The sequence below is a fragment of the Coregonus clupeaformis genome, chromosome 10 (assembly GCF_020615455.1).
Source record: "Coregonus clupeaformis isolate EN_2021a chromosome 10, ASM2061545v1, whole genome shotgun sequence".
In the NCBI taxonomy this organism is placed as follows: domain Eukaryota; kingdom Metazoa; phylum Chordata; class Actinopteri; order Salmoniformes; family Salmonidae; genus Coregonus; species Coregonus clupeaformis.
Genome location: NC_059201.1, coordinates 634,608 through 650,000, shown reverse-complemented (window position 1 = coordinate 650,000; position 15,393 = coordinate 634,608). Strand labels below are relative to the sequence as shown.

The 15,393-nt window shown below is 45.3% G+C and overlaps 1 protein-coding gene across 1 annotated transcript in view; it reads left to right on the top strand.

Annotated features, from left to right (window-relative positions):
- Positions 1 to 15,393, top strand: part of tusc3 (tumor suppressor candidate 3) — a 71,960-nt gene that overhangs the window by 23,133 nt on the left and 33,434 nt on the right. The window contains exons 2-5 of the mRNA XM_045222801.1: positions 623 to 792; positions 3,934 to 4,051; positions 10,516 to 10,656; positions 14,944 to 15,084. Of these exons, the coding sequence (XP_045078736.1) occupies positions 623 to 792; positions 3,934 to 4,051; positions 10,516 to 10,656; positions 14,944 to 15,084 (570 nt within the window). The remainder of the gene's footprint in view (positions 1 to 622; positions 793 to 3,933; positions 4,052 to 10,515; positions 10,657 to 14,943; positions 15,085 to 15,393) is intronic.

Below are 15,393 nucleotides of genomic sequence, written 5' to 3'. Positions count from 1 at the left end.
GTCTATTTCTACATAACTACATAACTCTGAAGAGAACTGTTGAAAAAGAAGCAACTGTAAACTCCCCATGTGAATTTGGCACTGTTTGGCCTTGAGTTGCTGGCCGTTGTGAATGAGACTTCGAACGAGAGCGATGCCACGAGTTATTCAATGTTTTCCACTTTTACTATGAGTTTCTAGACTCTGAACACTAGCCTAAGTTGTTAGTTACTGCGGTATTGTACTTCTGTTCAGAGCTCGCATTCAGCGCACATGAATAGAACTTCCAATTTGAGCGAGGTCGCAAAATAGTTTTTCAATGTTTTTCGACTTTTACCACAAGGCCCTTTTGTAAAGGAGAGGGGGGAGAGAACGTGTAGATTTTCTCTCTAAAAATGGATTCCGGGAAAGAGTTGTAGTACACAATGGCTGTCACACATCACAACATTTGACAGCACCCCCTCTTGAGATTCGTATGTACAACTCATTCATTATAGAAAACGTTGACCCCTAGTTTAACACTTGGTCATAATGCTTTCTCCTGTTTTCCCTTCCCTCTCTTTCACTCTTCCTCCGTCCTTCCCTCCTTCTGCCTCTTCTTCCTCCCCTCTCGTCCTCCCTCTCTCCATCCCTGGTTTTCCAGAACATGTTGACGGAGAAGGTGGAGCAGATGATGGAGTGGAGCTCCCGGCGTTCCGTGATCCGGATGAACGGCGATAAGTTCCGGAGGTTCGTCAAGGCCCCGCCCCGGAACTACTCGGTCATCGTGATGTTCACAGCGCTGCAGCCGCAGAGGCAGTGCTCCGTCTGCAGGTACGGAACCCCTCCGCTCCGCCACACCACGACAGACAGGAGGCGCTATACTACACAGCACTGTGTACAGATCTCAGCCCAGTGTGTTGAGACCTGGTGAAATACACTTGAAATAAATTGTGATTTGATTTGAAGATCAGGATGAGCTGTTTGTTTGAGTCAGGTAGCCTAGCGGTTAGAGCATTGTTCCAGTAACCCTTCAGGACTGGAGTTGCCCACCTCGGCCCAATAAGTCTTTAATTTGATTGGGTCCATAGGTCAATACATGATAATACAAATCAATCACGCAATTGATGAAAGAGAGACAATTGAATGAGGGAAAGTATGCCATAGGAGAGTCATGATGACCTATTGACCTCTAGTGATGACCCATCAACATAGACGGTGGTCAACTCTACAGAACAGTCAGTCTATTCAGTCTAGATCTACGTTAGGGTTTAAAGAAGAGGACATAGGCTGAAGTCATCATGCCCTTTTGACCTTTAGTGATGGTCCATCAACCTGCCAGTCTGTTCAGTCTAGATCTACGTTTGGTTATGACATAGACAACAGTCAACATGATCTTTTGACCTCTAGTGATGACCTCTAGATAGTGATCTACTCTACATAACAGCCAGTCTGTTGAGTGTAGATGTACGTTTTGGGGCCCAGTGTCTCACCGGGGTGTTTCTCTCCTCAAGGAGCCCTCACACGTTCGCTTCATTTAATAAAGATAACGCCAACCAGGGAATAATCATGTGTATTACGGAAACAGAGGAAGTTAATTTAATCCACACTGACCTTTCACACTCCCATCATCCTCTCTGTTCCCCGTGACCCATAATGCTTTTTTAATCATCTGCTCTTCGACTCAAATCACTTATTTATCTCTCTCTCTCTCTCTTCCTCTCGCTCACTATCTCTCTCTCTCTCTCTCTCTCTCTGTCTCTCTCTCTCTCTCTCGCTCACTATCTCTCTCTCTCTCGCCCTCTCGATGACGGCGGGGCCAACCTCTACATATGCATTTATTTATCAATTTATCTTAACGAAGAAACAAGGTTTCCTTTCAATTTGAGGATGTCACTCCGAGGCACATTAGTTAATGTCACGCGCTAGCTCTCTCTTCTTCGCAATTGGGACGGACCATTTACATAAACGATGCCATCGCGTCGCTAGTCAGCGGGCGCTCAAGATACATTTTGAGTCGTGACCCCCGCCGCCGCCGGCATTCAAAGTACTGACGGGCACCGGGAGGGACTGCTAATCGCAAGGGGTCCTCGCACTGTGTCACGTTAGTTGATGAACGGGACGGACCAAGGCGCAGCGTGATATGCGTACATGTTTATTAAATATTAAACACAACGACAAAACAACAAACGAAACGAAACGTGAAGTCCAAGGCAGCACAACACAACATACCTTAACTGGAACAAAATCCCACAACCCACTAGTACCAATAGGCTGTCTAAGTATGGTCCCCAATCAGAGACAACGAGCGACAGCTGCCTCTGATTGGGAACCACACCGGCCAACATAGATCTAGACAATCTAGATCTAAACCTAGAAAATACAACATAGAACATACCACACAGAAAATACACACCCTGACTCAACAAATACCAGTTCCCAGAGTCAGGGCGTGACACACTGGCATCACTCTTTCTTTCTTTCATTCTTCTCTCTCTCTTTTCTCTCTTTTGTTTATTTCCTTCTCTCTATCTCAGTTCCTCTATCTTTCTCCCTCCCTCTCTCCCTCTCTCCCTCCCTCCCTCTCTCCCTCCCTCCCTCTCTCCCTCCCTCCAATGACAGTATCATTTAAAGTGCACTGTAGTGAAAGCTACTAATTGTTTAAAGACGTTTATCACCAAAAGGGCAACACAACACCCTCTGAAGAGAGTCGCTATATGTAGAGCACTGCAGGGCGTGAAACACTACAAACCATATGACTTATGTAGGAGCATGAATAGTACATGACGGAAATGCAACATTGATGCAAGTTGTTTAATGCATTGATGCAAGTTGTTTAATTCCCAGCAGAAAAGCCTGTTTTGTTACTTGTATTATTCATGCTTCTTTGTTGTCCCTTTTGTGAATTTATGTACTGTAACGTGTGGCAGAGGACATTAAAGTTGTCAGAGGACATTTAAGTTGTCACCAGACGTTCGCACTGCGACTTTACGAAGCCATCTGGAGTAAACATACTTTGATGAGGTTATTTGAGCTCTAACTAGGAGTTTAGGAAGTAAAGGCACGCTCTGTGGGCATAAATGTGTGCCATGAAGCTTCAAGACTTCCACAGTCCCAAGCTCTCTTTCCACTAGTTTTAAGTGTACTTTTAACTAGGGTTGCAAAATTCCTGGAACTTTCAATAAATTCCCGGAATCCTGGAAACAGGAGGGAATAAGCGGGAAATCCGGAATCCTCCAACCATGAATTCTGGAAAACCAGGGAATTTATTGAACGTTTCAGGAATTTTGTAACTCTACTTTTAACTCTATTACGTCACATTATATAAAGAAGTTTGCTGTACATTCATTTTCACCTTCATAGCCGCCACTGTGGCAGACCTGACGAGTCCGCCACTGTCTGTATTTACCCGTGACAGGTTGAGTGGCTATGGCTCAATTTGCAAAATGTCTGCCGTAATTTCCCTTCTAATTGGCACATTTGTTTTTTGTTATCGTTTCTCCTGTCATGCCAGTGTAGGGGAACTGCGACGGGCATAGGAAGTGTCAGCATCGCCAGAGTCAAAGGGAATGTGATGGGTAGAGAGATGGTGGTTTGGCGTGATGTTTTCCTCGTCTGTCCAGGACGGGATAGAACAATAATTAGAGCTGTAGCGACGTTCTTCTCAGACACTAGTTTTCACGGCGTGGCGTCGTTATCCTTCTCTCTCTCTGGGGAGGAGCATGAGTGTCTCTCTGTCCTCGTCCGTCTCTTCCAACTGCCTCCTCAAGCCAACATGGCCATGATCAACACCAGCATTTACTCATCTGTTTCTTCTTCCCTCTCTCTCTCTCTCTCTCTCTCTCTATCTCTCTCTCTCTCTCTCTCTCTCTCTCTCTCTCTCTCTCTTCCTTTTCCACTTTATTTTCTCTTCCTTTCTCTCTCTCTTTTCTCTCTTCCTTTCTTTCTCTCTCTCTCCCCCTGTCTTTTTAACAGACAAGCTAACGAGGAGTACCAGGTGCTGGCTAACTCCTGGCGCTACTCCTCGGCTTTCTCTAACAAACTCTTCTTCACCATGGTGGACTATGATGACGGGGCTGACGTCTTTCAGCAGGTAACCGTCTGGATCTAGCCCCCAGTCCCCCTCCATCCATCCATCCCCCCTCCGTTCCTCCCTCGCTCCCTCCATCCCCAAAGCCCTCATTTCCATGTTCATAGGGGCCTGTCATCCTCGGCGCGGTGACACAGCATGCTAATTAGCACGCAGGCGAAGTTTAAAGGAGAGATTAATAATTGAAATAAGGTAAATAAATCAGAGGTGGCTGACAGGGTTTTATTTACCAGCGGGGCCTCGTCGTCCGGCGGCCATTTTAAGCGCCACCGGTGACTCAGGCCACTTAGGGAGAGAGTTTGGGGATTCACATCAGCTGAACATTGTTTTGGATGTGCCTCTGATGGTTAATTATATATGATAGTGTCGGGTGACATTTAGCGAAGTACTCGCGTACACAAACGCTCATGTACCTTGCAATGGATGTATAGTCTTGATTTATGTAGATGAGCTCTCTCATCCAACTCACATACTGTACTCATGACTCAGTGCATGCACACCCTACATACAGTACTCTGAATGGATAATCCATATTATAAACTGGGTGATTTGAGCCTTGAGTTCTGATTGGCTGACATCTGTGGTATATCAGACCGAATACCACAGGTATTACTGCTCTAATTACGTTGGTAACCAGATTATAACAGCTAACGGCTGTATTAAGAACAGCCCTTAGCCGTGGTATATTGGCCATATACCACACCCCCTCATGCCTTATTGCTTAATTGACCAACCTAGTGATGACAAGGAAGAGATTCCTATCTTCAAAGTAAATTGATTTTTTGACAGCATTGGGCAGGAGATCCATGTCTGCCAGGAAAGGAACCAAGTACACCACTTATCCTATCCAGAAGAACAAAGGGATGCAGACCTTTTTGGAACATCATGACATACAGTGGGGGAAAAAAGTATTTAGTCAGCCACCAATTGTGCAAGTTCTCCCACTTAAAAAGATGAGAGAGGCCTGTAATTTTCATCATAGGTACACGTCAACTATGACAGACAAATTGAGAAAAAAAATTCCAGAAAATCCCATTGTAGGATTTTTAATGAATTTATTTGCAAATTATGGTGGAAAATAAGTATTTGGTCACCTACAAACAAGCAAGATTTCTGGCTCTCACAGACCTGTAACTTCTTCTTTAAGAGGCTCCTCTGTCCTCCACTCATTACCTGTATTAATGGCACCTGTTTGAACTTGTTATCAGTATAAAAGACACCTGTCCACAACCTCAAACAGTCACACTCCAAACTCCACAATGGCCAAGACCAAAGAGCTGTCAAAGGACACCAAAAACAAAATTGTAGACCTGCACCAGGCTGGGAAGACTGAATCTGCAATAGGTAAGCAGCTTGGTTTGAAGAAATCAACTGTGGGAGCAATTATTAGGAAATGGAAGACATACAAGACCACTGATAATCTCCCTCGATCTGGGGCTCCACGCAAGATCTCACCCCGTGGGGTCAAAATGATCACAAGAACGGTGAGCAAAAATCCCAGAACCACACGGGGGGACCTAGTGAATGACCTGCAGAGAGCTGGGACCAAAGTAACAAAGCCTACCATCAGTAACACACTACGCCGCCAGGGACTGAAATCCTGCAGTGCCAGACGTGTCCCCCTGCTTAAGCCAGTACATGTCCAGGCCCATCTGAAGTGCATTTGGATGATCCAGAAGAGGATTGGGAGAATGTCATATGGTCAGATGAAACCAAAATATAACTTTTTGGTAAAAACTCAACTCGTCATGTTTGGAGGACAAAGAATGCTGAGTTGCATCCAAAGAACACCATACCTACTGTGAAGCATGGGGTTGGAAACATCATGCTTTGGGGCTGTTTTTCTGCAAAGGGACCAGGACGACTGATCCGTGTAAAGGAAAGAATGAATGGGGCCATGTATCGTGAGATTTTGAGTGAAACCCTCCTTCCATCAGCAAGGGCATTGAAGATGAAACGTGGCTGGGTCTTTCAGCATGACAATGATCCCAAACACACCGCCCGGGCAACGAAGGAGTGGCTTCGTAAGAAGCATTTCAAGGTCCTGGAGTGGCCTAGCCAGTCTCCAGATCTCAACCCCATAGAAAATCTTTGGAGGGAGTTGAAAGTCTGTGTTGCCCAGCGACAGCCCCAAAACATCACTGCTCTAGAGGAGATCTGCATGGAGGAATGGGCCAAAATACCAGCAACAGTGTGTGAAAACCTTGTGAAGACTTACAGAAAACGTTTAAACCTGTGTCATTGCCAACAAAGGGTATATAACAAAGTATTGAGAAACTTTTGTTATTGACCAAATACTTATTTTCCACCATCATATGCCAATAAATTCATTAAAAATCCTACAATGTGATTTTCTGGAAATGTTTTTCTCATTTTGTCTGTCATAGTTGACGTGTACCTATGATGAAAATTACAGGCCTCTCTCATCTTTTTAAGTGGGAGAACTTGCACAATTGGTGGCTGACTAAATACCTTTTTTCCCCCACTGTATCTAATCCAACACCAAGGTTCCTAGAAGTTGATAATAATACACATTGGCTACATTTACACAGGCAGCCCAATTCTGATCTTTTGCCCAATTATTGGTAAAAGATCAGATCGAATTGGTCAAAAGATTAATTATTGTCAAAAGATCAGAATTGGGCTGCCTGTGTAAAGCCCGCCAGTTGTCTTGAGCAGCCACTGTCATGCACTCCTTGCAAGCTGGCGGCTAGATAAACATCAGTGTGGGAGATTGATGAGAGTCGTTTCTGTGCGACCAACCACTTTCCCTGGGGTTGTCATTATTTTCCATAGGTGGGCCGTGGGCGAAGACCCTGTGGGCGTATGTGTGTGCATGTCACTGTGTGCCTGAGTGTCTTACAGTACATCACCGCCTGCTGTGTCACTCAGTGCAGACCTCGATACAGTGGGAAAACAACCGCCCCAACACATAAATACATACTCCACATCGCCATAGCAACTCAGCACCAGAGAAAGCCATAATACAACTTTGGTTTCTTATCACTAACACTAATTTGCATGACAATAAACAGATGTGAAGCTTCCAACCACTCATTACCATAGCCAATGAGCAATTAATCTGGGTTAAATACTCACCCCTGAGGTACGCCTCACACTCTCCACTCGAGCAATTATGCGATTATGGGCCTCTAAGATTAAAAGGACATGTAATTAAATGCAGATCACTTTGTCTAGCTTTTCTTTTGTTATAATGGAGAGAGTGCTAATGTAGTACTCCTAATGGGCGAATCACCTCTACGCTCCAGGGAGGATGCGGTGGGCTCGTTTCATGCAATTAAGAGAAATAACCTCCGTAATGATCCTCACTTTGTTCTCTGTGAATTTGGAGGGGGGAAGAGGTGGGAATAGACTGACTTTTTAGTTGATTTTAATTGCAGGATGATGGGTTTGGAAGGTAAACCAAATGGAAAGAGAAAGACCGAGAATCACACAGTGGAGATATAGTAGATAGAGAGATCGAGAGATATAGCGATAGTAGTAGATAGAGAGATACATTGAGGGAAAAAAGTATTTGATCCCCTGTTGATTTTGTACGTTTGCCCACTGACAAAGAAATGATCAGTCTATAATTTTAATGGTAGGTTTATTTGAACAGTGAGAGACAGAATAACAACAAAGAAATCCAGAAAAACACATTTCAGAAATGTTATAAATTGTTTTGCATTTTCATGAGGGAAATAAGCATTTGACCCCCTCTCAATCAGAAAGATTTCTGGCTCCCAGGTGTCTTTTATACAGGTAACAAACTGAGATTAGGAGCACACTCTTAAAGGGAGTGCTCCTAATCTCAGTTTGTTACCTGTATAAAAGACACCTGTCCACAGAAGCAATCAATCAATCAGATTCCAAACTCTCCACCATGGCCAAGACCAAAGAGCTCTCCAAGGATGTCAGGGACAAGATTGTAGACCTACACAAGGCTGGAATGGGCTACAAGACCATCGCCAAGCAGCTTGGTGAGAAGGTGACAACAGTTGGTGGGATTATTCGCAAATGGAAGAAACACAAAAGAACTGTCAATCTCCCTCGGCCTGGGACTCCATGCAAGATCTCACCTCATGGAGTTGCAATGATCATGAGAAGGGTGAGGAATCAGCCCAGAACTACACGGGAGGATCTTGTCAATGATCTCAAGGCAGCTGGGACCATAGTCACCAAGAAAACAATTGGTAACACACTACGCCGTGAAGGACTGAAATCCTGCAGCGCCAACAAGGTCTCCCTGCTCAACAAAGCACATAGACAGGCCCGTCTGAAGTTTGCCAATGAACATCTGAATGATTCAGAGGAGAACTGGGTGAAAGTGTTGTGGTCAGATGAGACCAACATTGAGCTCTTTGGCATCAACTCAACTCGCCGTGTTTGGAGGAGGAGGAATGCTGCCTATGACCCCAAGAACACCATCCCCACCGTCAAACATGGAGGTGGAAACATTATGCTTTGGTGGTGTTTTTCTGCTAAGGGGACAGGACAACTTCACAGCATCAAAGGGACGATGGACGGGGCCATGTACCGTCAAATCTTGGGTGAGAACCTCCTTCCCTCAGCCAGGGCATTGAAAATGGGTCGTGGATGGGTATTCCAGCATGACAATGACCCAAAACACACGGCCAAGGCAACAAAGGAGTTGCTCAAGAAGAAGCACATTAAGGTCCTGGAGTGGCCTAGCCAGTCTCCAGACCTTAATCCCATAGAAAATCTGTGGAGGGAGCTGAAGGTTCGAGTTGCCAAACGTCAGCCTCAAAACCTTAATGACTTGGAGAAGATCTGCAAAGAGGAGTGGGACAAAATCCCTCCTGAGATGTGTGCAAACCTGGTGGCCAACTACAAGAAACATCTGACATCTGTGATTGCCAACAAGGATTTTGCCACCAAACTAAGTCACGTTTTGCAGAGGGGTCATATACTTATTTCCCTCATTAAAATGCAAATCAATTTAAAACATTTTTTACATGCGTTTTTCTGGATTTTTTTGTTGTTATTCTGTCTTTCACTGTTCAAAGAAACCTACCATTCAAATTATAGACTGATCATGTCTTTGTCAGTGGGCAAACGTACAAAATCAGCAGTGGATCAAATACTTTTTTCCCTCACTGTATCTAAGAGGGAAAGAGATTCATTTTAGAGACAGAATCAGGCGAGACAGATACAGAAAGAGAAAAATAGAGAGGTAACAATTGAGTGAGAGAGAATACTTTTGAAAGAGAGGGAGAGAGAATATTGTTGAGAGGGAGAGAGAGATTACTGTAGGCAGGGAGGGTGGGAGAGAGAGAGAGATATATAGAGAGAGAGAAAGAGCAGGCAGACACCTAGCATAATAAGTACGCAGTGTGCATGCCTAGCCGTTCATTAGGCCTAATGGCCAGCCTGTGCAGTGGGAGAGTCTAGTAATTAGGTGTATGTTAGTGCCAACAGTGAGTGCTCTGCCCGTGCCGCCCCCTCCCTCCCTGGGTGGGTGGCCTCATGGCCAGTCACATCATGTGGTGGGCCCCATGCTTGATCATAACACCACTGGGGAAAATAAACTGTGTATAGGGGATGTTTTTGTATGGGCAATGGTATGTGCACACGTCATGTAATTGGAGTTTTCACCACTTCTCTCCATTCTCTCTTTGCCCTTTCCACCTATGTCCCTCTCTCCTCTCTCTCTCTCTCTCTCTCTCTCTCTCTCTCTCTCTCTCTCTCTCTCAATTCAATTCAATTCAATTTAAGGGCTTTATTGGCATGGGAAACGTGTGTTAACTCTCTCTCTCTCTCTCCTCCTACCTACTGTATCTCTCCTCCTACCTACTGTATCTGTCTCTCATCAATCCTTTCCTCTCTCTCTCTCCCTCTCTCTCTGTCTCTCTCTATCTCTCTGTCTCTCTCTCTCGCTCTCTCTCTCTCAATTCAATTCAATTTTTTCAATTTAAGGGCTTTATTGGCATGGGAAACGTATGTTAACATTGCCAAAGCAAGTGAAGTAGATAGTAAACAAAAGTGAAATAAACAATAAATATTAGCAGTAAACATTACACTCAGAAGTTTCGAAAGAATAAAGACATTTCAAATGTCATATTATGTATATATACAGTGTTGTAACAATGTGCAAATTGCTCTCTCTCTCTCCTCCTACCTACTGTATCTGTCTCTCTCTCTCTCTCTCTCTCTCTCTCTCTCTCTCTCTCTCTCTCTCTCTCTCTCTCTCTCTCTCTCTCTCTCTCTCTGTCTCTGTCTCTCTCTCTCTCTCTCTCTCTCTGTCTCTTTCTCTCTCTCTCTCTCTCTCTCTCTGTCTCTCTCTCTCTCTCTCTCTCTCTCTCTCTCTCTCTCTCTCTCTCTCTCTCTCTCTCTCTCTCTCTCTCTCTTTCTTTCCTCCTACCTACTGTATCTGTCTCTCATCAATCCTTTCCTCTCTCTCTCTCGCTCTCGCTCTCGCTCTCGCTCTCTGTCTCTGCTGTCTCCAGCTGAATATGAACTCGGCCCCTACCTTCATGCACTTCCCAGCTAAGGGAAAACCTAAGAGGGCAGACACCTTCGACCTCCAGCGGATCGGCTTTGCCTCGGAGCAGCTGGCCAAGTGGATCGCAGACCGCACCGACGTCCAGGTGAGAATTAACCTTTTACATAATACACCTGTGATGATTGTACAGGTGACAGAAGACCCGGGTTCAAATAGTGTCTGTTTTCTGTCTGATATTTTAGCTGCGCCTGATCGGGCTTGCCTGGAGGAATGGAGCTAATGGAATCATCCCAAAAGTGCAAACACCACCAATCCAGCAGGCTCAATCGAACGCTCAACATATTTGAAAGACAACAAATACCATTTAAACTCAGGCCTGCCTATCACATTTGAAAGCTTTTAAAAAGCGCACACACAACTATTTACCAGTCACGAAACATATAAGCATCACAAAAACATATCAGATATAATATTTGTACCTAACTATGTGCCAAACATGAATACAATACCAAAGGTTATCCTTTTTATAGCTGCGTCAGAGATAGCATCATCAGTTTCAGATCCATCTTAGAGATGCGAGACGCATCCTGCAAGAAGGACAAGAGCACTTTGCCCATGTACTGTCTTTTATACAGCCCGAAAAACACAATGACCAGCTAATGGCTGTGGTATCGAATGCTTTCTATATGGCCCACTGCTCTATAAGAATCCCAATGAGGTTAGATACTGTTATCCTTATTAATTCCACAGTGTCAATTAATGCTCAGAGGGGCTCCCTTTTTAAACCCACGTCCTCCATTACGGGGAGACATCTCCACCAGTTGCCCATTAATCCTTTGGATTCTCTGTCATCCTGCTGATTTGAAAAACGGTGGTTGACAGTGGACACACACACATACAAACACCGGATAGGTGCAGTGAAATGTGTTGTTTTACAGCGTCAGCCATAGTAGTACGACACCCCTGGAGCAAATTAGGGTTAAGTGCCTTGCTCTAGGGCACAGCGACAGATTTTCACCTTGTCGACTCGTGTATTCGAACCAACAACCTTTCGGTTACTGGCCCAACGTTCTAACACGCACACACACTCTCCCTCTCGGTTCTACAAGCAGACTGAATTATGGGATATGTGGTTCCCTTTATTTGAGCTAATCCAATAGCATTAGAAGGCAAGGCCGACGATCGACCAACAAGAAGACTCAGATCTGGGTTGTGTTCAAACTGAAGAAAAAAACCGGACTGAAACATTGAGGGGACTACCTGAACTTGTCCAAAATGAAATGCTCATTATCGTTTTCAAAAAAGTTTTTCAACATTATGTCCTGATGAATTCAACTCTGGCCTACTATAGCTGCACATGTACAGTGCATTCGGAATGTATTCAGACGCCTTTACTTTTTCCACATTTTTGTTACGTTACAGCCTTATTCTAAAATGGAATACATTTTCCTCATCAATCTACACACAATACCCCATCATGACAAAGCAAAAACAGGTGTTTAGACATTTTTGGAAATTTATTCAAAATAAAAAAACGTAAATATCACATTTACATAAATATTCAGACCCTTTACTCAGTACTTTGTTGAAGGACCTTTGGCAGCAATTACAGCCTCGAGTCTTCTTGGGTATGACGCTACAAGCTTGGCACACCTTTATTTGGGGAGTTTCTTTGCAGATCCTCTCAAGTTCGGTCAGGTTGGATGGGGAGCGTCGCTGCACAACTATTTTCAGGTCTCTCCGGAGATGTTCAATCGGGTTCAAGTCCGGGCCACTCAAGGACATTCATAGACTTGTCCCGAAGCCACTCCTGCGTTATCTTGGCTGTGTGCTTTGGGTCGTTGTCCTTTTGGAAGGTGAACCTTCGCCCCAGTCTGAGGTCCTGAGCGCTCTGAAGCAGGTTTTCATCAAGGATCTGTCTGTACTTTGCTCTGTTCATATTTCCATCGATCCTGACTAGTCTCCCAGTCCCTGCCGCTGAAAGACATCCCCACAGCATGATGCTGCCAACACCATGCTTCACCGTAGGGATGGTGCCAGGTTTCCTCCAGACTTGACGCTTGGCATTCAGGCCAAAGAGTTAAATCTTGGTTTCATCAGACCAGAGAATCCTGTTTCTCATGGTCTGAGAGTCCTTTAGGTGCCTTTTGACAAACTCTAAGCGGGCTGTCATGTGCCTTTTACTGAGGAGTGGCTTCCGTCTGGCCACTCTACCATAAAGGCCTGATTGGTGGAGTGCTGCAAAGATGGTTGTCCTTCTGGAAGGTTATCCCATCTCCACAGAATAACTCTGGAGCTCTGTCAGAGTGACAATTGGTTTCTTGGTCACCTCCCTGACCAAGGCCCTTCTCCCCAGAGTCTTGGTGGTTCCAAACTTCTTCCATTTAAGAATTATGGAGGCCTCTGTGTTCTTGGGGATCTTCAATGCTGCAGACATTTTTTGGTACCCTTCCTCAGATCTGTGCCTCAACACAATCCTGTCTCGGAGCTCTACGGACAATTCCTTCGACCTCATGGCTTGGTTTTTGCTCTGACGTGCACTGTCAACTGTGGGACCTTATATAGACAGGTGTGTGCCTTTCCAAATCATGTCCAATCAATTGAATTTACCACAGGTGGACTCCGATCAAGTTGTAGAAACATCTCAAGGATGATCAATGGAAACAGGATGCACCTGATCTCAATTTCGAGTCTCATAGCAAAGGGTCTGAATACTTATGTAAATAAGGTATTTCTTATTTTTATAAATTTTTAAATAGAAAAAGATTCTGAACCTGTTTTCGCTTTGTCATTATGGGGTATTGTGTTTAGATTGATGAGGGAAATAAACAATTTAATCAATTTTATAGGGCTGTAACGTACAAAACTTTGGAAAAGTAAAGGGGTCAGAATACATTCCGAATGCGCTGTATATCTCTTTGTTTGAATGGGAATGTGACGTATCTTTTCATTACTGTGGATATGCTATTCCCCAGTAATATCATATTATGAAACTTGATATGCCTCTTATTTGGTGCCTTCAGCCTGTCTCCCTACCTGAGCCCTTGTGTTATTCAACTAGGTGTAATTACATTGTACTGAGCTATATCATTCTAAAATAGTTTTCTTTGATCAGGCAAAACTAACTGTGTCCCTCCCTCTACCCCACCTCCTTTCACTGGGTCTCCCTCCCTCTACCCCACCTCCTTTCACTGGGTCTCCCTCTCTCTACCCCACCTCCTTTCACTGGGTCTCCCTCCCTCTACCCCACCTCCTTTCACTGGGTCTCCCTCTCTCTACCCCACCTCCTTTCACTGGGTCACCCTCTCTCTACCCCACCTCCTTTCACTGGGTCTCCCTCCCTCTACCCCACCTCCTTTCACTGGGTCTCCCTCTCTCTACCCCACCTCCTTTCACTGGGTCTCCCTCTCTCTACCCCACCTCCTTTCACTGGGTCACCCTCTCTCTACCCCACCTCCTTTCACTGGGTCTCCCTCCCTCTACCCCACCTCCTTTCACTGGGTCACCCTCTCTCTACCCCACCTCCTTTCACTGGGTCTCCCTCCCTCTACCCCACCTCCTTTCACTGGGTCTCCCTCTCTCTACCCCACCTCCTTTCACTGGGTCTCCCTCCCTCTACCCCACCTCCTTTCACTGGGTCTCCCTCTCTCTACCCCACCTCCTTTCACTCTTTCTACTCTGCTTTCTTTCTTTCTTTCTCTCTATCTCTCTCTCTCTTTCTCCTCTCTGTCTCTCTCTCTCCTCTCTCTCTCTCTCTCTCTCTCTCTCTCTCTCTCTCTCTCCTCTCTCTCTCTCTCTCTCTCTCTCTCTCTCTCTCTCTCTCTCTCTCTCTCTCTCTCTCTCTCTCTCTCTCTCTCTCTCTCTCTCTCTCTCTCTCTCTCTCTCTCTTTGTCTCTCTCTCTCTATCTCTCTCTCTTTGTCTCTCTCTCTCTATCTCTCTCTCTTTGTCTCTCTCTCTCTTTGTCTCTCTCTCTCTATCTCTCTCTCTCTGTCTCTCTCTCTCTCTCTCTCTCTCTCTCTCTCTCTCTCTCTCTCTCTCTGTCTCTCTCTCTCTCTCTCTCTGTCTCTGTCTCTGTCTCTCTCTCTGTCTCTCTCTTGGTTTCTCTCTGTCTCTCTCTCTCTGTCTCTCTCTCTCTCTCTCTCTCTCTCTCTGTCTCTCGCTCTCTCTCTCTCTCTGTCTCTCTCTCTCTCTCTCTCTCCTCTCTCTCCTCTCTCTCCTCTCTCTGTCTCTCTCTCTCTCTCTCTCTCTGTCTCTCTCCTCTCTCTGTCTCTCTCTCTTTCTCTCTCCTCTCTCTCCTCTCTCTCTTTCTCTCTCTCCTCTCTCTCTCTCGTTCCTCACACACATGTGCATGCACACACACTCTCTCTGTCCCTCTCTCCTTCTCTTCTGTCCCTCCCCCTCCTCTATCCCTCCCTCCCTCTCCTCCTCCAGATCCGTGTGTTCCGTCCCCCTAACTACTCTGGCACCATAGCCCTGGCCCTGCTGGTGTCTCTGGTAGGAGGGCTGCTCTACCTCCGCAGGAACAACCTGGAGTTCATCTACAACAAGACTGGCTGGGCCATGGCTGCACTGGTGAGAGAGGAGCACACCAAGGAGCACACACACACACACACACACACCCCAAGGAGCACACACACCCCAAGGAGCACACCAAGGAGCACACACACCCCAAGGAGCACACCAAGGAGCACACATCAGCTCAATCACACACACACACATACAGTGGGGAAAAAAGTATTTAGTCAGCCACCAATTGTGCAAGTTCTCCCACTTAAAAAGATGAGAGAGGCCTGTAATTTTCATCATAGGTACACGTCAACTATGACAGACAAATTGAGATTTCTTTTCTCCAGAAAATCACATTGTAGGATTTTTAATGAA